Genomic DNA, 22,237 nt, shown 5'->3' with positions numbered 1-22,237 from the left:
TTTTTTAATTTCACAGCACAATTAAAATAGGTGCTGTGAAAAAACTGTGTGGTCAAAATGATAACAACAGCCATAAATTAATTCCTTGAGGGGTGTAGTTTCCAAAATTGGGTCACTATTGGGGGATTCCTACTGTTTTGGCACCTCAACACCTCTTCAAACCTGGCATGCTGCCTAAAATATTTTCTAATAAAAAAGGGGCCTCAAAATGCACTAGGTGCTTCTTTGCTTCTAGGGCTTGTGTTTTAGTCCACAAGCGCACTAGAGCCACATGTGGGACATTTCTAAAAACTGCAGAATTTGGACAATACATATTTAGTAGTGTTTCTCTGGTAAAACCTTCCGTGTTACACAAAAAAAATTGAATAAAATTGAAATTCAGCAAGAAAAATGAAAATTGCAAATTTCACCTCCACTTTGCTTTAATTCCTGTGAAATGCCTGAAGGGTTAAAAAACTTTCTAAATGCTGTTTTGAATACTTTGAGGGTTCTAGTTTTTAAAATGGGGGGTTTTATCAGGGTTTCTAATACATAGGCCCCTCAAAGCCACTTCAGAACTGAAGAGGTACCTTAAAAAAAAGGCTTTTGAAATTTTCTTTAAAAAAAAAGAAATTACTGTTTATGTTCTAAGCCTTGTAACGTCCAAGAAAAATAAAATAATGTTCAAAAAACGATGCCAATCTAAAGTAGACATATGGAAAATGTGAACTAGTAACTATTTTGGGTGGTATAACCATCTGTTTTACAAGCAGATGCATTTAAATTCTGAAAAATGCTATTTTTTATAAATTTTCCCTAAATTTTGCAATCTTTCAACAATAAACACTGAATATATCGTCCAAATTTTACCACTAACATAAAGCCCAATGTGTCACGAGAAAACATTCTCAGAATCGCTTGGATAGGTTTAAGCATTCCGACGTTATTACCACATAAAGGGAAATATGTCAGATTTAAAAAATGGGCTCCGAGCCTTAAGGCCAAAACAAGGCTGCGTCCTTAAGGGGTTAAGGCATTCATTTAAAGGTGTAGTGAGCATTTTGACCCCACAGGTATCGTCTAAAAGGTAATGCGCAGCAGATCGTGCAGTGTAAGATTTGCAATTTTATATATAACTATGCCATTTCAGTGTCCAATATATTGTGCCCAGCATGCGCCACCGGAGATACACCCTATAAATTGTAATTTGGGTTCTCCTGAGTACGGCAGTACCCTACATGTGGCTGTTATCTGCTGCCTGGGCACACAGCAGGGCTCAGAAGGGAAAGATGAGGGGGATAAGCTGTGCGGAGTGCATCAGGGTAAGTAAAACTGGAGTAGATTAATAATCAAGGGATGTATGATACATTTTAAAACACTCTTTCATACGGAGCCCTGGTTTTTCGGGACACACGTCACATTGATATATTGTTTCCTTCCTTATCCCCCTCTTATAGCAGACTTTGCACCTCTTTTGACTTTTTCCCTTCTTGCCAGTTTGGGGAACTTCTCCTGGAAAGTGTTGCCCTGGTACGTTGCGTGTGGCCTCGCTTCCAGAAGTACTGGGTGTCCCCCTTCTTGGTCCCTAAAGATAAGGTTCTTGATAACCACCTCTTGAAATTCCAGGAAAGTTCCCGTCTGGCCTGTACATAGACGTAGCACGTACACAATGTACAATGCCATCTGTATGATGTGCACGGACAGCTTCTTATACCACACCCTCGATTTCCGCATGGCACTATTGGGCTCCAGGACTTGATCTGACAAGTCCTCCCCTCCCATGTATCTCGTACAGGTACATGGGTACTGGTGTGGCCATGTATTGTTGTCAATACAAGGACATCTCTCTTGTCCTTGACACACAATATGTTGCTGCTGGATTGTGCCCTGCTCTCATCCCTTCTGAGTGTTTGCTCAAGCAGTGTCTTAAGGAGGCCTCTCAGATTTCTTCTAGCAGTGCCGCATGCCGCAGGACTTCTGGAATCGAGGCAATTGAAGAGTGGGACGCTGGTATAAAAATTATCCAGGTAGAGGTGGTAACCCTGGTCCAGCAATGGGTGCACCAAATCCCACACAATTTTTGCATTAACTCCCAGTAAGGAGGAGGAGGAGGAGGAGGGGGGGGGGGGTATTCTGGGGGCTGAATACTGCTGTCCTGCCCTTCATATATCCTAAATTTGTAGGTATACCCTGATGCACTCTCGCATAGCTTATACATCTTCACGCCATACCTTACCCTCTTACTCGGCAGGTACTGGCGGAATTGAAGCCTCCCTTTAAAATGTACCAAGGACTGATCAATAGAAATACACTTCTCGGGGGTGTATGCTTTGGCAAACCGGGCACTGAAATGGTCTAATAGTTTATACATATGGTCAAAACTGGAGTCATCTCGGGATGGGCACTGCTCATTATCATTATAATATAAGAAGCGAAGTATTGCCTCATAACGCATCCTGGACATGGCTATACGGTACATCGGGGTGTGGTATAAGATGTCCATGCTCCAGCAGGTCCTAAAGGACAGCTTTTTCAGAAGCACCATGTTCAAGTGAAGTCCCCAGAACTTGCCCAATACTGCTGCGTCTACAGGGGTCCACCTGTGGGATTGGGCATAAAATGATGTGGGGTTCTTAGCAATACACTGTTGGGCATATAAATTTGTCTGGGAGACCATAAGCTCTATAAAGTCATCAGTGAAGAAGAACTTGAAAAAGTCACTGAGACCTGTCGTATTAAATTTGATCCCCGGGCTGCTCGTGAGCTTTCAGATTTGGGGCTCATAAATGTCTGGTGTGGGGGTCCAAATGGGGTCACTTCGCTTGGGGGGTTTCAACTGCGGAGGGGTCACTTTGCTCAGGGGTTTCAACTGTGATGGTGGTCCTGGGGCGTCCCCTAAGGTGTTCCTCTTCTTCATCACTGGATGAGGAGGTTGAAAAATAAAACAGAGTCTCACAATCCCACAAGTTTGTGTCAGAGGCAAGAAATTAATATGCCTCTGCAGCTTTAATTTCTGTTGGGACATGTTTGTTATGTTGTGCTTAGACACGTGTAAAATGTATTATTATTTATACAGCAAATAAAATAAAAAAGGCTTCCCTAACTAGGAGCAATAGGCTGCTACCTAAACTAGCCAAAAATTGTTGTGTTTTTATAGAACGAATGAGCTTGCTTGAGACTAACGTGACTAGGGCGAGTGTTCCTAACACTAAACCTAACTAGATTTTATTTGAACTTCCCTGAGACTAAACCTAACTACGGCGACTATTCCCTGACACTAAACCTAACTAGATTATTCCGAGCTTTCCTGACACTAAACCTAACTACGTTGACACTCCTCTGTACAACGCCCACTTGGTCTAAAGTAAAAACACGCCCAGTTGGGAATTAAGAAAGTAATTAGAATAAAGCTAAAATTGCTCCTAACTTTTTCACGTCTGAGGAACTGGGAAGTTAGTGACTGTTTAGAAGAGGGTCCAGAGTAGATAAGTGATAAGTGACAGAGTAGATATGATAAGTCCAGAGTAGAGATGAGCGAATCAATTCTAAACAAAATTAATTTGGTCTGAATTTACAAAAAGTTTCGGATTTAGTAAATATGAATCTCTTAGGCTGGGTTCCTACGTAGAGTAAATGCTGCAGAATTTCTGCAGCATTTACAGTAGCAGCAAAGTGGATGAGATTTAGAAAATCTCATACCCACGCTGCGAAAAAAGCCCTGCAGGTTAAACATTAATAAATTGACTTGCGGTGCGGAATTTAAATCCGCCACATGTCAATTTATGCTGTGTTTTTGTATCTTTTCTGTTGCGGGTTATATAAAAACTGAAACAGAATACCAGTGTTGCGACTTTTGCGGCCGAATCACAAAGATTCCGCCTCAAAAATCGCAACTCAGAAACTCCTCAGAACTCCCTCCTTCTTCCTGCAGTCCGGCCTCCTCGGATGACGTTGAATCCCATGTGACCACTGCAGCCAATCACATGGCCTGCAATGTCATCTAGGGAGGCCGGACTACGCGCAGAGAAGAGGGAGGGGTTAAGTATGAATGGCTTTATTTTTCCACAGCGCTGCTTTCCGCAGAGGAAATTCAGTTGGAAAACTGCACCACAATGTGGTGCGGTTTTTCAGACGGAAGGTGCTGCGGGTTCCAGGTCGGATACACTGCACAGTTTTTACGCAGCGTATCCGACCCTTGGTAACCCGACCTTAGGGTTCATGATGCACAAATCAGCAAAATGATGGCCACGATTAGAAAAAGAAAGAGAGGAGAAGAAGAGATAAAAAAAAATACCATACTCATCTGGTCTCCTTTAGCGATGCCTCCCTGCCTGCCTCCCTCTCCCGTAGCGATGCATCCCTGTCAGCCTCCTGAGATTACTTTGTTTTGTCCCATGTGACCAATGCTGCGTCGCATCGCTGGTGGCCTCCTGAGATGATGTTTTTTTGTCCCAGTCACATGGGACAAAACAATGTCATCTCAGGAGGCTGGCAGGGATGCATCGCTATTGAAGACCAAGGAAGGTGAGTATAGTAATTTTTTCTTTTCGGGGTGGAATTGCAAGTTTTCTGGTTGCGCTTTTTCATTCTCTGTCTTCCAGGATTATATCCAACTAGGATACAGTCCTAGAAGATATCAGAGAGTCAGACAGGGCAAATGCGATTCGCTGTGAATTTATTCGGACTGAACCACATTAGACAGCCGTTTCGATCAGCTCCGAAATAAATTTCAGGAAATTTGCTTACCTCAGTGTCCAGACCAATATTAATTATGGACATACCCAAGAGTAGGGAGGTTGCGTAGGCCAGTGTGTGGGCTACAATTTTTTTTCATTAACTGATAATTAACATCTTGCATTCTCTTGGACCTCCTTACAGTATATTATAAATATATTACAAGATTAAGGAAAGCATTTTGCGGCTTAAGATTTATAATTAACAAGTATTTTATCATCAAAATCATTATATTTAATGGTCTTTTACCCATTAGGGATATATTTATATTCTCTTACCACGTAACCGTTGATATTTGATTCATTCAGTATTGTCACGGACCGCAACCTCCACTTACTGTCCGTCTGCAGGCCTCACTCTTCCTGCCAGCGTCTTCCTCCCTGGAGACGTCAGCACATTAGGCCGCTCTGCCCCGTAGTGTCCACTAGAGGGCGCGCGTGTGCTTGTTCCTGGTCTTAAAAGGCCAGCGCACGCATATGTAATTAATTAATGACTTATGCTCCAGATCTCCTTGAACTATAAAAAGGGCCTTTGCCTTCCATTTCATGCCTGAGCATTGTTGTAGTCTTCCCATGTCTGTATCGCAAATGGTCCCTTAGTGTTATTCCGTTCCCAGTGTTCCCGTTCCTTGTTACCTGTATCCTGTATCCCATATCCCGTGCTGTGCTTTGCCATTGAGCCTGTCTAGTGTTGGAGTCATGCCCTGCTGCACCCAGTGTCATCCGCCACATCTGGCGCAACCTGCTGCACCCAGTGTCATCCGCCATGTCTGGCACAACCTGCTGCACTTGGTGTCATCCACCACGTCTGGCGCAACCTGCTGCACCCGGTGTCATCCGCCACGTCTGGCACAACCTGCTGCACCCGTTGTCATCTGCTACTTCCGGCGCAACCTGCTGCATCTACTGTCGTCCGCCACGTCTGGCGTAACCTGCCACATCCTGTCTCCTCCAGAAACTGCTGCCATTCCACTGCCCGTTACTCATCCTGTTTGCTCTGGATCCACAGTTTCGCTGCCTCTTCCTCCTCGTTATGACAGTGACCACAGAGACTGTAAAGGGTTCATCAACCAATGCACTGTTCATTTTAGGCTACGAGCTCATCTCTTCCCCTCTGAGGAGGCCAAAGTAGCATTTATTATCTCCCTCCTCGCTGGCAAGGCCCTCACATTGGGCAATCTTGGAACAACAGAGACCTGAATCGTCGGACCTAGCCTTGTTCCTGCAGTCTTTCCATGCCGTGTTTAAAGAACCGGGTCGAACATCTTCTGCCGCGGCCACTCTGCTAACCCTCAAGCAAGGAGGTTCCATAGTAGAAGAGTATGCTATCTCCTGTCGTACCTGGCAGCAGAGTTGGCATGGAACAATAAGGCATTGGTGGCGACCTTTTGGCAAAGACTGTCCCCACACATCAGGTTTGTACGGTTCTGCCTGTACTGCCTCAGTCACTCTCTGATCTACACTCACGCTATGCCAGTTTTACGGAAGTATTCAGCAAAAAGAAGGCAGAGACTCTTCCTCCCCACCGCAGCTACGATTGCCCTGTTGAGTTACTTCCTGATGCCTCACCACCCTATGGCCATGGGTGGGTCTATCCCACTCTCCCTGACAGAGACCCTAGCCATGTCCACCTACGTTAAAGAGAATCTGGAGAGAGGGTTCATCCGGAAGTCTTCTTCCCCGGCCGGAGCCGGATTCTTCTTTGTGAAAAAGAAGGATGGATCTCTTCGTCCATACATAGATTACCGTGGTTTGAACCAAATCACGGTCAAGAATAAGTACCCCTTGCCGCTCACCTCAGAACTTTTCAATAGAATTTGCGGGGCCAAGGTGTTAACGAAGCTGGATCTACGCGGGGCTTATAACTTGTTCCGTATCCGCAAAGGTGACGAGTGGAAAATCGCATTCAACACCAGAGACGGTCACTACAAATATCTTGTGATGCCCTATGGGCTGTGTAATGCTCCAGCTGCGTTCCAGGAATTCGTGAATGACATCTTCCAGGATCTGCTGTATGTCTGTGTGGTGGTCTATCTGGACGACATCCTGATCTACTCACCTGATGACGCATCGGAGGCCTGTTCACCAAGTTCTGTCCCAGTTAAGGGGGAATCGCCTGTATGCTAAACTCGAGAAGTGTGTGTTCGAGAGGAACTCTCCGCCCTTCCTGGGCTACATCGTATATGACCGTGGACTCAAGATCGATCCAGAGAAGGTGAAATCCGTCTTAGAGTGACCACGTCTACAGGGGCTTCGGTCCATACAACGATTTCTAGGATTCACAAACTTCTAATCGGCAATTCATCCCAAACTTCTCGTCTCTGACTGCCCCAATCTCCACCTTCACCAAGAAGGGGGTGAACGCCAAGGTTTGTCAGCATTTATAAACCTCAAGAACGCTTTCACCTCAGCCTCCGTTCTTAATCACCCTGATGCATCTCGGCAGTTCTTTCTGGAGGTGGACGCATCCTCTGTTGGTGCTGAAGCACTAATATGTCAAAAAAACTCTAAGGGCAAGATGGTGGCCTGTGGCTTCTTTCTAAAACTATTCTCTCCGGCTGAACCTAACTATTTCAATGGGGATCGGGAGCTGCTGGCCGTCAAGTTGACGTTAGAGGAGTGGAGACACCTGTTGGAGGGCACGGTTCACCCTATTACCATTTATACGGATCACAAGAACCTCATGTACCTACAGTCAGCACACAGACTAAACCTTCGTCAAGCCAGGTGGTCGTTGTTCTTCGCCCAATTTCAATTTGTGCTTCACTTCCGTCCTACTGATAAGAATGTGAACGCTGATGCCCTGTCTCGATCCCTCAATATGTTATAGATCCATCTAAGATTATTGTCGCTAGCTCATTGCAGATTAGAGACATTCCTCCTGGAAAGACTTTTGTCGGTCTTACAGACAGGAAAATAATTCCCTGCTGGGGACACAGCTCAAAACTGGCGGGGCACTCTGGTGTTCATAAGACTCAGGACTTGGTAGCTCTTCATTACTGGTGGCCCACGCTGCCTAGAGATGTTGCGGACTACGTCTCTTTATGTACAAACTGTGCCTCGAACAAGTCTAACCGCTCCAAACCTGCTGGTCTGCTCCTACCCCTACCTATCCCTGATGCCCATGGCAGCATATCGCTATGGACTTTATTCCAGACCTTCACTCCTCAGCTGGATGCACTACGGTCTGGGTAGTAGTGGATAAGTTCTCTAAAATGGCACATTTTATTCCGTTAACTGGCCTTCCATCTGCTCCTCACCTGGCAAACCTGTTTATTCTCCACATTTTCTATCTGCACCGACTTCCTCTGCACATTGTCTCGGATCGGGCCGTACACTTTACATCCAAGTTCTGGAGAGCCCAGTGCAACCTGCTAGATGTTAAGCTGGACTTCTCTTCCGCCTACCACCCACAGTCCAATGGTCAAGGAGAGAGGATCAATCAAATTTTGGAGAACTATCTTCGTCATTTTGTTTCCGCCCAACATGACAATTGGGTACAACTTCTGCCTTGGGCGAAATTTTCGTAGAACACCAACACAAGTGAGTGTACTGCTTTGTCTCCCTTCTACATTGTGTACAGCCAGCATCCCCGAGTTCCTCTTCCTGTGCCAGCCATGACTCAAGTACCTGCAGCTAACTCTTCATTTGGGACTTTTATTCACATCTGGCAGCAAACTAAGGCTGCCATTCTCCAATCAGTGGCCCGCATGAAAAAGCAAGCCGATAAAAGAAGAAAAGTTCCTCCTCAATTCTCTCCTGGAGTCAAAGTCTGGCTATCCTCGAGAAACATTAGACTCAAGTTGCCTTCTCACATATTCGCTCCCAGGTTCCTCGGTCCTTTTGAAGTCCTGCAAAGGATAAACCCTGTATCTTATAAACATCGGTTGCCCCCGACGCTCAAGATTCCCAACTCATTCCATATATCTCTCCTTAAACCTGTGGTCCTGAACTGCTACAGTACAACTCCTGGTCCTGTGGTTGCCCCCAGCGGTTCATCTGATGTGTTCGAGGTGAAGGAGATCCTGTACTGCAAGAGGGTAGGAGGACTTTCTATTTGGTGGACTGGAGAGGCTTTGGTCCTGAGGAGAGATCCTGGGAACCAGAGGAGAACCTCAATGCCCCTACGCTCATTAAAAAATTCCTCTCTCGCTCTGGACCCAAGAAGAGGGGGCGTAAGGGGGGTACTGTTATGGCCGCGGTCACAGACCGCAACCACCACTTACCTTCCGTCCGCAGACCTCCCTCTTCCTGCCGGTGTCTTCCTCCCTGGAGACGTCAGGACATGAGAAAGCTCTGCCCCGTAGTTTCCACTAAGGCTGGTTCCCAGCCTTAAAGGGCCAGAGCATGCATATGTAATTAATTAATTAATTATGCTCCTGATCATCTTGAACTATAAAAATGGCCCTGCCCTTCCATTCCTTGCCTGAGCATTGCTGTAGTTTTCGCATGTCTTTATCGCAAATGGTCCCTTAGTGTTATCCCGTTCCCAGTGTTCCCGTGCCTTGCTATCTGCTACCTTTATCCCGTGCTGTGCTTTGCCCTTGAGCCTGTCTAGTGTTGGAGTCGTGCCCTGCTGCACCCGGTGTCATCCGCCACGTCTGGCATAATCTGCTGCACCCGGTGTCATCCGCCACGTCTAGCGCAACCTGCTGCACTTGGTGTCATCCGCCACGTCTGGCGCAACTTGCTGCACCCGATGTCATCCGCAACTTCCGGCGCAACCTGCTGCATCTGCTGTCGTCTGCCACGTCTGGCGTAACCTGCCACATCCTGTCCCATCCGTGCCAAAGCCTCTGCCATTGTCTGTACTATCTCAGGTACTTTCGTACTATGAACTCTTTGTATAGACTTGTGAATTGACTGTGACTTGGCCAGCTGCCTCTCTGCTACGGTGGAGCAGCCTAGTGGGTTCACATACCCCTAGATCTTGACAAGTATATCAGCATGAACAGAATGATGATACAAATGTATCAATAATAATTTGTCTAATGCTTTTGCACTTCACATTAACACTTATTAATTAAAGTAGTTTGGTAGGCAATATAGTGTATACTCCAAAATTGATAGAGTTTTCATATAAGTTAACATGTTTGTTATTTTTAATATTTTATAATTTTTATCTTTTTGTTGTTTTTTATATATAGTAGTAGACATTGTTCTTTTCAATTTTATTGATCCAGGTGGGGATCGATAACCCCACTTGTGAAAACGTCTGCACTGGACTATTCTTGTATACAATACAATCCTAATCACCTGCACCAGGTACGGAGTGAAAAATATGGCAGGCTTCTTATGAAAAGACATAAATACACAACAATGGTTAACCGATGAAAAAGAGGTGTTTTCGGGTAGAATGAATTTGACTGCTACAAGCACTCCAATGCTGAAATCAGCATTTAATACACTGTCCAATACATATAAGGACAATATTAGATCATGGTGGAAGTTCAGAGATCAGAAAATTATATACAACAAAATATAGTCCCCAAAGGTTTTAGGATCAATATCATCCCAGCGAGAAGAGCTAGAACATCAGAATTGCTAGAAAGATGGGCAACAGAAGCAACATCGAGCTCAATACGTTTCATGCAGATTTTATTAGAACAAGAGAATAAAACCTTAGAAAAATCATCCTTATCATTAACCCCTTGAGGACTGAGCCTGTTTTGGCCTTGTGGACGCTGCTGATGTGTCACTATATGTGGCAATAACTTGGGAATGCTTTTACCTATCCAAGCGATTCTGAGATTGATCCAACCCGATGTTTTCCCCCAGTACTAAGGCTGCTAGTAGCAGCCTGTACTGGGAGATGCCGGGCTGCGGGGAGCGCCTGTGTGGTCTGTTAGGAGCACACGTAGATTAACGGGCTGCAGGCACAAGGACCAGTGCTGCAGCCTGTTAATTAACGTGGGGTGGTCGGGAAGGGGTTAAAGAAACAAATTTAAAAAAATGAAAACCTTCAAAAATAATGGGGCATTTGAACAGCAGGGGGCCTACAGGCATTTAAGGAACACAGAGCCTATAATTTTGAGGGCACAATTCAAGGAACTGACTCAAACTCAGAAAGATCATCTTCAGACATCAAACAGTGTGATTCAGAAGGCACTGACAGAAGCAGAAGACATCACACTATTGACAAATTGACTGTCATATGTTTCCACTACACGGTGTGAAACGTTCGACTGGATTAAGGTTCTTAATCTGTTCATGCGAAAATTGAAGTGGGTTAAATTCTATAAGAATCCCAGTTCCCTGACTTTAAACAGTGCAGGGAAATGGGAATAGAAGAGACAGATTACCCTGATTTTTTAAATCCAATGGACTTACTGAAAGAAAATGAGGGAGTGTTGGGCGAGAGCCTCTTTACTAAATTAAAGAAAAAAAGTACAAAATCTGCACCACTGGGAAAAACACATTGATCTGTTCATTGAACTGGTAACGAAGGAGATAGAACAACTGGGGGCTAATAGAGATCTATACCAGTATCATAACAACCTTACAACACAGGAGATCAAAAATTGGCAAATAACCCAATACATGATGATATAAATGAGCTTAAAACTTATGTTAGGCCATGAGAGATAAACTTCTCAGTAGACATGAATTCGAATTTATGTGTCCAAAAAACCCACAGATTCCCACCTTCTATAGTGTACCTAAAATATACAAGGGCACAAACCCCTTGAAAAGTCAGCCAATAGTGTCCGGTATAGACGGCCTATCACAGAACATCAGTGTTTACGTAGATAACGTCTTGTGGGAATTTGTTCAGGCTCTCCCCTCTTATGTAAGAGACACGACAGATATAAAGAGACTAGAAGGAATAGAGATTCCATCTGGAGCAATGTTGGCAAGCCTGGACGTGGAGGCCCTATATAGCTCCATACCCCTTGATCAAGGATGTGAGGTTGAACACGGGGCACACAATTTAAAGCCCACAATGGGTTAGTTCTTATGTTGAACTTCATTCTTACCAAGAACATCTTTCTATTTTGGGGGACAACTTTTTCATCAGCTCAGGGGGTTTGCCATAGGCAGTCCCTGTGCCCCCAGTTATGCCAATCTCTACTTGGGCTGGTGGGAGGACCAATCTTATGAGAGAGGTATATAGATGGCATTTTGATTATCTGGGACGATTCTGTTGACCAATTTAATAAATTTGTCAGCACATTAAATATAAACGGACTAGGTCTATTTTTCACCTCAGAGATACATAAAACATCAATCAACTTTCTAGACATAACCATCAGCAAAACGGAAAGGGGTAATTTGACAACAATTTCGTAAATCTATAGCAACAAACAGACTCCTAGCATGGGATAGTCATCATCCAATCAGTTTAAAAACGGGGATCCCCAAAGGACAATATCTCAGGCTTAGGAGAAATTGTTCGGATTTAGGGGACTTTATAAACAAATCTAAGCAATTGCGCCAAAGGTTCCAAACAAGAGGCTACCCGGACAAAATACTGAGGGATGCATATCACAATGCATTATTCAATAATAGAATAATAGAACCAAGTTATTGGTCCCAAAAAAATCAACAGAGGGGGAGACACCGGTCCAATTGGAATAGTGGGAACTTATGATAATAGACATAGTGAGATCAGGAATATATTTCAAAAGTTTTGGGGGGTTTTAACTGCTGACAAAGATCTCAACAAAGCAGTTGCCCCACACCCACTGATCACATTTAGAAGGGGAAAGAACCCCCAGGACTGCTTAGTTCACAGCCATAAAACATTTCAGAGTGCGGTTACAGGACAAAATTGTAAAAATAGGGAATTTGGGAACTGTAAATCCAAGGGGGTTGTTTACATGGCAACATGTACTTGCCCCCAAAACGACGTGGGCACAATGATCCGGGAATTCCGGAGAAGAATCAGGGATCACATTGGAAAAATCTGTAGAGAAGAAGATACATGTCTAGCAAGACCCATGCAAGAGATACATAACAACAGAGAGGAAGAAATCACATTCCAAATTATAGAGGTGATCAGATCGTCCAATCGTGGAGGTAATCTAGATAGACTCTTACTTCAAAAGGAATGTATCCGACAGGTTATTCATATAACACTGGCTCATCTATTCTATACTTTTGGACTAGATAGTTGCTACACAGTGAATTCAGAATGTTGAAATCATAAATACAGCGAATTTAAAATGTAAATAATCAAAAACCCATAAACATCAGTACCTAATAAGAATAATAGCCTACACATACTGAATCAGAACCCCCCGCCAGATGAAACTATGAATGACAATTCAGGTCATAGTTCACACTGTATTATGGATGATGACTGTATGTCCCGACAGTGCTCCATCCCCGCTGACGTGGAGGAGGGATTGGAGCAATGTCTGAGCCTTGCCAGCGATGGGGATGGACCATGCACTGTTATACAGTGCAGCGTCGAGTCTCAAATCACTCCCCTGTACGTCATTCAGGGGAGGCCGGGGTCAAGTCGGTAAGTGATTGGTTGAACTTGATGAGCCCTCTACCAACGGGGCGGGACATGCACTGTGTGCTGTGTCCTCTAATGGTTATAACACACAGGAGGTGTGTACTCTGCCTTTTAAGACTGAGTTTTCTGCCCCCAACAGTGGCTAGCATTTTATGTCCATGCCACGCTTGAATCGATGCTCCTAGTACATTGTGCACTTAGACTTCTAGAATGCTAGAAGATCTAACAGATTAATACTGCAGGCCCCTGAAGATTTTCGGCAGATATATAAAGTAAAGAAACGCAATGGTCTAGTATTTGGTGGCCATACCAACAAGTCTGCTCCAATAGCTCTTGAGCTATTCACTCCGTTCCTGGTGCAGGTGATTAGGATTGTGTTACATACAGGAATAGCCCAGTGCTGACGCTTTCACAAGTGGGGTTACCGGTCCCCACCTGGAGCAATAATATTGTAAAGCAAAATATCTAGTGCTATATGTATGTATATATATATATATATATATATATATATATATATATATATATATAAAAACAAGAAAAAGAAAAATATAAAAAAATATATATAAAATATTAAAAATAATAAACAAGTTAGATGTGTAACATATCTGAAAACTCTATCAATTTTGGAGTACACACTATATAGCCTACCAAACTACTTTAATTAATAAGTGTCACTTACCCACGAATGGGGGTCTGATTCCCGAGGCCAGAACTGTTCCTTAGAATGAAGGGGGGCCGCATGACTAGCCGCTGTGATTTTCCTTGCACAGCGGCGTACCTGGGAACCCGCTGTGCGGAGAAATACAACTTGCTTGAATGGGTATGTGTAGCAATACTCTGGTGGCTGGGCATGCCTCTGTGCAGGAGAAATACGAAAGGGACCTCTGTCTCTTCATTCTTGTGATCAGCAGGAGTCCCAGAGGTCGTACTCCCACCAGTCATATAGCTATGTTATATCCTGGCCCTATGCCATAATATGAAATAATGATAATGCCCCTTTAAGGAATTTGCCAGGGCATCTAACTTTAACTGAATTGTTATTATAACTTGAGTAAATTGTAGATGACAAAAATTCCCTAAATAATGGGATAATGTAAGTTAAAAGAATTGGAGATGAGTGATTTGTCTCTCCTAATTTGTGAGTCAGTGTTCGCCCATCAGTGTACATTTTGCAAAATGATTTGTCAGGTTAGACATTCACTTTTTGGCAGATTTAGGAGAATAATAATTGAAATCGCTTTGCCTATTCTATTCTATATACCAATGACCCAGACAACTTCATTATCTCATTTGTAATGAGAATATTTGAAGTCGCTGAGGAGTTCTATATAAAAGTTCATTGCCCTGGGCTGAAACTCTGAGCTGACTGCTAATATTTCAACGTACTCATGTACAAAACAGCCTTTTTTGTGCATTTACCTTCTAAACTTGAAGATTCTGCTGATCTGTGTGACCCTCCTTATCAGCTATATTTCCTACACGCTGAGATTATTCTACATAATTCACAGTATAAAAATAGCAAAAAAATAGTTTATGGCCTAACGAGCACCATTTTTTTATTGCTTCAATGCATCAAATATTTTAAAAAACGTATCAACTTTGCAAATAGTCTTGAGTAATAATATTATTCTACCGTTTTCTGTATATGACTTATATGCAGACATATCTGGCTCCATGGTTACAGACTACAAACAAACTCTTTGTCTAAACAAACTGTAGTCTGATCCTGAATTCATTTGTTACTCCATTCACTCTGCCCCCGGGTTCTTGTAAATTTACAGGCAATAGAAAATTGGGAAAAGGGAGTGAAGTAAAACATGGCAGCAGAATCACACACAGTGGAGCAGATTTGCTAATACTGTCTACATTTTAATACAGTGTAAACTTAGACAAGGCTGTCCGAAAATTTGCCAAATTGATCAAAGTACCACCTATTTAAGCCACGCCCCTTTTAACTAAACCTACACCCCTTTCCTGCTAAGCCACACCCCTTGTTGAGTGTGTCAAATAAGTCTCTAAAACAGTTAATAAATGTGGTGCACAGCATGTTAAAATTCCGGCTTATTTTTAATAGTAAATTTGCCCCAGTGTTTGTCATCTGTTATTAGCGAGAAACATAAATCTGTTATTTGGTGCTTTATTTTTTTTTTTTTATATGCATTTGGGATGACATTCTTGGTAATCCTGAAATATACATTTTCTCAGAATGTTAACTAAATGTTTTCCTGCCCAATATTTTCTTTATCAGTCCTGTCTGAAAAGTTTGTCAAATAAATGACTCAAATAATGTAAAATTAAACTTACATGGCGGTCGATCCTTTTCAGCTCCCTGCATAGCATAGTCTTTGATGTCATAAACATATATATAACCAATGCAATCTGCTACAAACATCAGTGAGTTGTCCTTAGTAACGGCAAGACTGCAGACCTGACACCCAGTCCTAGACTTAAGAGAAAAAGGATTTATATAATGCACTATTAATTGCGGGTTTAGCAGTGGGGAGGGGGTTATTTATTAGGGAATTGCATATTAAGTTCGCTAACATATTCTAATTATCAGAATCATCCCTATTACAACCAGAAGAGTTCTAATAACCTTGCAGGGCTAATGTGAATTTACAGGAAACTTGTACAATGATTTAGTTAAACAGTGATGTTTCATTTGGAGCCTATATCATAGTCAAGATGCGGTCGATTTCAGTTCTGGGTTTGTGAGGACCGGCAGCTAGAGCATAAGATATTGTTCTAAGCATATATACAAGAGCAGAGAACACATACACAAGCAGTTATAGGGGTAGGCCATACTGGATAATTCTTTCTAAGTATTAAGCTACCTCAGCGATCAAGTGAATGGGGCTAAGTTGCAGTACCTGAACACCGCCTGAATAGCGGTGGCGCTGTGCAGGGAAAAAATCAGAAAGAGACAAGGTGATCCACAGAGCGCCACAGATCCCTCATTCTAGCAGTCACGCCCACACCAATTAGCAAGTGACGGCATATATTATCATATAGGTGGAAAACCCCCTATAAAGCAGATCTGTCACCTCAATATGCTTTCCTAGGTAAGGTCAGCATATTACAGGGACAGGTCTGTCCTTCTATGTGCCAAAATGGCACAAAAAAAATATTGTGCTGTTTGGCTAATAGGAGCGATCAAAGAATACACCGGAATTAATGGTTATAAGTCTGGTGTATTCACGAGGATAGCGAGCCCCCCACCCCTCTCGGTGATGATTGAGGGCAGAGGGAAGTGGGGGAGCGCTATCCTTAAAGGAACAGTGTCATCACAAATAATTTTTTTATATGTTAAAGATGTTAGTGCTTTAATAAAAACGTTTATTTTCATTTGTGTGTTTGTGTTTTACTGTTTCTTATTTTTACACTTTTTCTTCCCTATGGGGGCTGCCATTTTTTGTTCCATTTCTGTCTGTGTCGATTAACGGCACACACAGACATGGAATACGGCAGCCACAGTCCCATAGGGACTGCGAACGGCTCCCGTCCCATTGACTGCCGTGTACGGCGTCTGTGTGGGAACTGCGCATGCGCCGCTCCCACACAGTCCTATTCGAAATTGGCGCCGTCCGGCGCCATTTTCCTGTGGACCGGAAGTCGCGGCCGGACAGTAATATTACTACTTCCGGTCGCGGCTTCCGGACTTGTGCACATGGAACAGCGGCAGCAAAGGGAGCGGACGGGCCGGAGGGAGCCGCGGCGGCAGGAGCAGGTAAGAGATTTCAATGTATGTTAGTGTTTGTGTGTGTTTACTACTGTATGTAAACCTACTACACTGTGGGTTACCTCAAAAAATGGCGACACACAGTGTAGGAGGTTAAACCTTTCAAACCCCTCGTTTATCCCGGCACTAGCCAGGATAAAGGAGGGGGGGGGATGCTGAGAGCTCACTAGAGCGAGGGCTTTTAACCCAATGTTGCAATGCTGCAATTTTGGGAACAGCTCCATCTAGTGACCAAAAATGGGTAGTATTATAAATTAGAAATAATTTATAATATTACATGGACTCGTGCAAAAAAATAAAAAAAATGTGAACAATGTTTAATCACCCACACACTAAATGTTTAATTTTTAAAAAAAAAACATGTTTTTCTGGCAACACATTCCCTTTAAGAATACATCAGACTCTTTGATCGCTCCAATTAGTCATTTTAATTAATAGTAGAACAGACCTGTCCCTGTAAATCTGCTGCCCTTACATAGACCAGCATATTGAGCGGACAGATCCACTTTTACTCTATCTATCTATCTATCTATCTATCTATCTATCTATCTATCTATCTATCTATCTATCTATCTATCCCTCTCATACTTATCTGTCATATGTATCTCATTTTTCTGCGTGGAATTCTGTGTATAATTTTGCTGTTTTGCATGAACTAATTTTGGAAAAACGTGATTAGCTTTCTAAGTACATTACTTATCTAGTACTGATCCTAAGTTGCAGTCTGTATTATCGCCCATCCTAACCCAGCGTTGCTGATCTCATAGTTCCCGGCTAGCTCAGTGCATTCTGAGAAGTGTAGATTTAGATCAGACACTACTTCTCCCAGAATGCAGTGTGGTACAGAGCATCTTGCTACTGTGCTATGAGATGTATTTACATTTGACTATTTATGTAATGCCTGATATGTCAATTCTCCTCAAACATCCGTGAATGAGCGGTGGACACGTATTCTCACTGCCGCTCGATTCATTCTCTATGGTACTGCCCAAGAAAGCAGAGAACAGCGCTCTATTAAATCGCAAAGCAAAAATTAGATGTTGATCTTATATTCTGATGTCAGTCAGCAATGTATTTCACACACTTGAGTGTTATTCAGATGAACACTTACTGGTTTAAAACTTGCAGTCAGTTTTCCTCCTTGCAATATATTCCAGAAATTGACAAAACCTATAAAAAAATACATAATTTGTCCTTACTTTCCACTATAAACACAGATCTTTAGTAACAACCATTATACTTTATAATGAATTACCTAATGGTCCATTAGAGACAAGTGACGCTGCTCCTTGTAACTTCACAGTCCGCGTTTTCAAAAAAAGAATTTTGCTAACACTTTTGTCCATTACTGTGGAGAAATGTATGTCTTCCAATTAAAACACATATTTATGAGTAGAAAAGACGTAGGATATGTACAAAAACATCAGTAATAGGCTTCTGGGTAGAGAATGATTGAATGAATGAATGAATGAATGAATGAATGAATGAATGCATCTCTAGTATAGAGCACTGTTCTTCTATTCCCCCATACATGTTCTTCTAAAAATCTCTTCTCCCTGTTGCTGTCACAAGAGGCCTGCTTAGTTCAATAGGAGCGAAATACAGCTGTCAGCCGCTAGTGAAGGCAACAATAAAAATGTGCATTGATGAACAAAAGAACAGTGCTCTGTACTAAAAAAAAATAGCCTTATCACGTCACTGGGTTTGGAGCGACTTGACTACATGCTGATGGTTATGTAGCTGGGGATTAGCGTTCAAAGAATTCAAAACCAGCTGCTACGGCAATAGTTAGTAAAAAAACTTGCAAGCTAGCAAGATGAGTCCGAGACGAGTACGAGACAGGAGTCCAGCAGCATCAGGTGAATGCGCATTTCGCACATGAAGATGAGGACAGTACACGGCACATGCGCAGTGAAGAAAGGTGCACTGTTCTCGGCTTTGTGTGTTAAATGCGCATAGGCAGACATGGCTGGACTCATGTCTTGGGCTCATCTCACTAACTTGTAAGTCCTTTTACTATCCATTGCTAAATTGGCCGGGTTTTGACGTGGACAGGTTTGAAATACTAAACAACAGCTGCATAACTACATGCTGGTGTTTTAGTGGCTCCTAACCTAGTGACAGGTTTCCTTTTAAGTTGCTTAAACAAGAACTCATACATATTATAGTCGCCCCCACAGAATTCATAACAATAGTGCCCTCAGAACATTGACGGCCACAGTACCCTTATAACAGAGCTAGACACAGAGCCAACCATGAATGCAAGCCCTCCATTCCGCAAGGTCCCCACAGAGTATCAGCTATAGAGTCTCGGCCAAAAAAACAAACATGCCACAGACCCCAGATGAGTAGTGTCATCCAGAATCACACATGCCACAAAGCCCTCTTTGAACTCCAGTAGAGTAAATTTATACGAAAATGGGTAAACTTAAAAAGCGCTGCCAACATCCAAAGTGACAGTTGTGTACATAATCAAAATATTTACTGCAGGTACGCGTTTCGCAATAAATGATTGGATTATTCATAGAACTGTCGCATTGGATGCTGACAGCGCTTTTTAAGTTTCCATACTTTCCTAAAAATTTACCCTACAAGTATAGCGGAAGTGGAATCGCACTGACCGGTCGGGGACAAAATCTTGTCTACATGCGTTCACCAGTTCAATACCTGGATTTGTACAATATATCAAGGTTAACATAATACCTGCTGTTTACTCCACTCTTATCACTTAAATGTTCTGCACGATGAGGGGCTCTATGTCATTCTTTTTAGAAGTTCCCCTCTGAAAACCAGTCACAGAGACTTGCCAAATGTAAGTCACAAAGCCCCATATGAGTCAGAGGCCCCATAAGTCAGCCAGACAGCCTCTCATAACCGCCAGCATAGGGATCTCCTTTAGGATCAGTCAGAGCCCCACATGAGATACGCTACAGGCACTAACATACCAGAGACTACTTGCATATTTCTTCCTGCTTCTGCAGTGTTCCTGCAGGGTTTCCCAGCATATATGCCAGATATAAACAAAAAAAAAACTAAGTGTGAACATAGCCTTATACAGATATAAAGAAAGCCTTGTTCATACTAGTGTTCATACTAGTGTATTGAACTACAGCCAAATATTGACATGAAATACAGATCCTTTTGTCTGCATCTAGCTCAATATTTATATCAGTATTGTGTCCGTATTTCTGTTTAGGCCCCAAGCACACGAACGTGCTTTTGCGGCCGCAATTCCCCCGAAAATCCACGGGAGAATTGCGGCCCCATTCATTTCTATGGGCCCATGCACATGACTGTGGTTTCCATGGTCCGTGCATGGCTTAGGAGCCTGGACCGCAGAAAGAACGGACACGTCTTATTACGGCCGTGTTCTGCAGTCCAGGCTCATAGAAAATAATGGACGCGGCTATGAGAACGGCCCGCGATCTGCGGGCGGCTCGCGGGTGACACTCCGTGGACGGCCAACCCGAAAATCACGACCATGCACGTGGCTACTTTAATGTGCATGAGCCCTTAGTGTTTTATATCCGAATTTTCTCCTATGTTGCAGATACAAATACTTATCTATAAGTGGCGGACATACCATATGTGCAACCTGTTCAGTCGCACAAGGGGGTTCAATTAATAAGGGGGCCCACTGCGACCTTAAAAACAGCTTCATATTTGTGGAGTGTTAGACCCCCTGCACACGCTGCAAATTTTGCAGAAATATCTGCAACTGAAAATCTGTTCCATTCATCTGAATAAGGTTGTTTCTACAGCAAGCCCAAAATCTGCAGGGTGTGCAGGGGACCTCAAAGAGGCTTAAGAGTTATTCAAGAGAAAAAGGCTCACATTTTGTTCTTGCACAGGGGCCTTCTGCAGTCTATGTCCACCCCTGCATATCGGGTATGCTCCCTTGGGTCCCATGTGTCACAAAGGGTGCGTGGACCCACTGGGCCATACCGCCTTGACGGTATGGCAGCTGGCCAACAGGACACAGGTCAAAGTCTATAGTTCGTATAGGTGTACCTGTGGTAGCTTCAGACAGTAGCAAGACAGGCTTGGATGGGATTAGGCAGCATGCCGGCACCAGGCGTGGTGAAGCAGAACAGGCAAGGTACTTAGCGCAGCATGCCTCCAACTGAATACGGCACTTGGACCAGGATAACACGGGATACAGGTTAGCAGGAACGGGGAACACTGGTAACTGGAGACACTTAGGGGACCATTTGCAGAGACAAACTTAGGTAATGACAACAACGCTCAGGCAATGCAGGGAGGGGCAGAGCCCTTCTTATAGTCCAGGGTGATCTGGGAGAAATCAGCTCAATCTCACACATGTGTGCGCTCTGGCTCCTTAAGGCTGGACTGAGCTCGCAGTGACAGTTTTAAACTTATATATGTGGTCTGTCTTTTGCTACACGTAGCTTAATAAAAATGTTAAATTTAAACTATTATCCTTTACTATGATTGGGTGGTCAGGAAAAAGGGTACTGTTTGCCTGCATGCATTCTTCCTATTGACCATATTTATTGTACCTGCTGACTACCCAGGGTCACAATCTGTTTTCTGATCTGGGAGAAATCAGCTCAATCTCACACATGTGTGCGCTCTGGCTCCTTAAGGCTGGACTGAGCTCGCGAGCCCACCATAGTGGTCACTGCGTAACAGAATGGCCTCATGTGCAGACATCTCTGGAGAGAAGGGCATCTACAGGATGGGAGGAGTTCATGGTCAGCGACCACGGACGTTGCACAATGTTACAGAAAATATCTCTGTAAGTGCCTACACCTTTGTAGTATAGAGTCACAGGGACTCAGAGTAATAATAAGGCACGCTGTCATTTATTTTATACACATTAGATTAAGATCGGGCGCAGAATACCAAAGTGGCAAACGATCGACCATAATTGGGCGATCATGCTATGCACTTATAGTTTCAGCTGATATTTGGCTGAAACAATTTTACATGACCAATGCCCTTTTTGCCACACATAAGTTGGTCACCAGACATTGTGAGATATCATTCATAGAAAATGTTCCAACACTGAATGCTCAAAATATGCAATTTGTGACAGCAGACATCTGACTTGTATGACCAGTTTTAGATATTAGCTGTGCCATTATTATATTAGAAAATAGAAAGCAATTGTGAGGTCTACTCCTCAAATTTTGTCAGAAAAATATTTCCAATATAGGCTAGGACTCCCTGGCGCTGCCTGCTATTGGTTTTCTGATATAGTGGTTTCTATTGGTCGGATCTTCCCTCCGATAGTTGCCGCGTCTTGCTCTGCTCTATTGGCGGCTTGTTTTCATACCCGCCCCCTACCCACGTCATTCT

At 43.3% G+C, this 22,237-nt stretch overlaps 1 protein-coding gene across 1 annotated transcript in view; it reads right to left on the bottom strand.

Annotated features, from left to right (window-relative positions):
* Positions 1–22,237, bottom strand: part of LOC142741709 (cilia- and flagella-associated protein 337-like) — a 170,494-nt gene that overhangs the window by 28,982 nt on the left and 119,275 nt on the right. Inside the window, exons 23-25 of the mRNA XM_075851051.1 lie at positions 18,171–18,263; positions 18,027–18,085; positions 15,481–15,622 (exon numbers count right to left, since the gene is read on the bottom strand). Of these exons, the coding sequence (XP_075707166.1) occupies positions 15,481–15,622; positions 18,027–18,085; positions 18,171–18,263 (294 nt within the window). The remainder of the gene's footprint in view (positions 1–15,480; positions 15,623–18,026; positions 18,086–18,170; positions 18,264–22,237) is intronic.

Source organism: Rhinoderma darwinii, chromosome 2 (genome assembly GCF_050947455.1).
Source record: "Rhinoderma darwinii isolate aRhiDar2 chromosome 2, aRhiDar2.hap1, whole genome shotgun sequence".
Classification (NCBI taxonomy): domain Eukaryota; kingdom Metazoa; phylum Chordata; class Amphibia; order Anura; family Rhinodermatidae; genus Rhinoderma; species Rhinoderma darwinii.
This window is presented reverse-complemented; position numbering and strand designations above follow the sequence as displayed.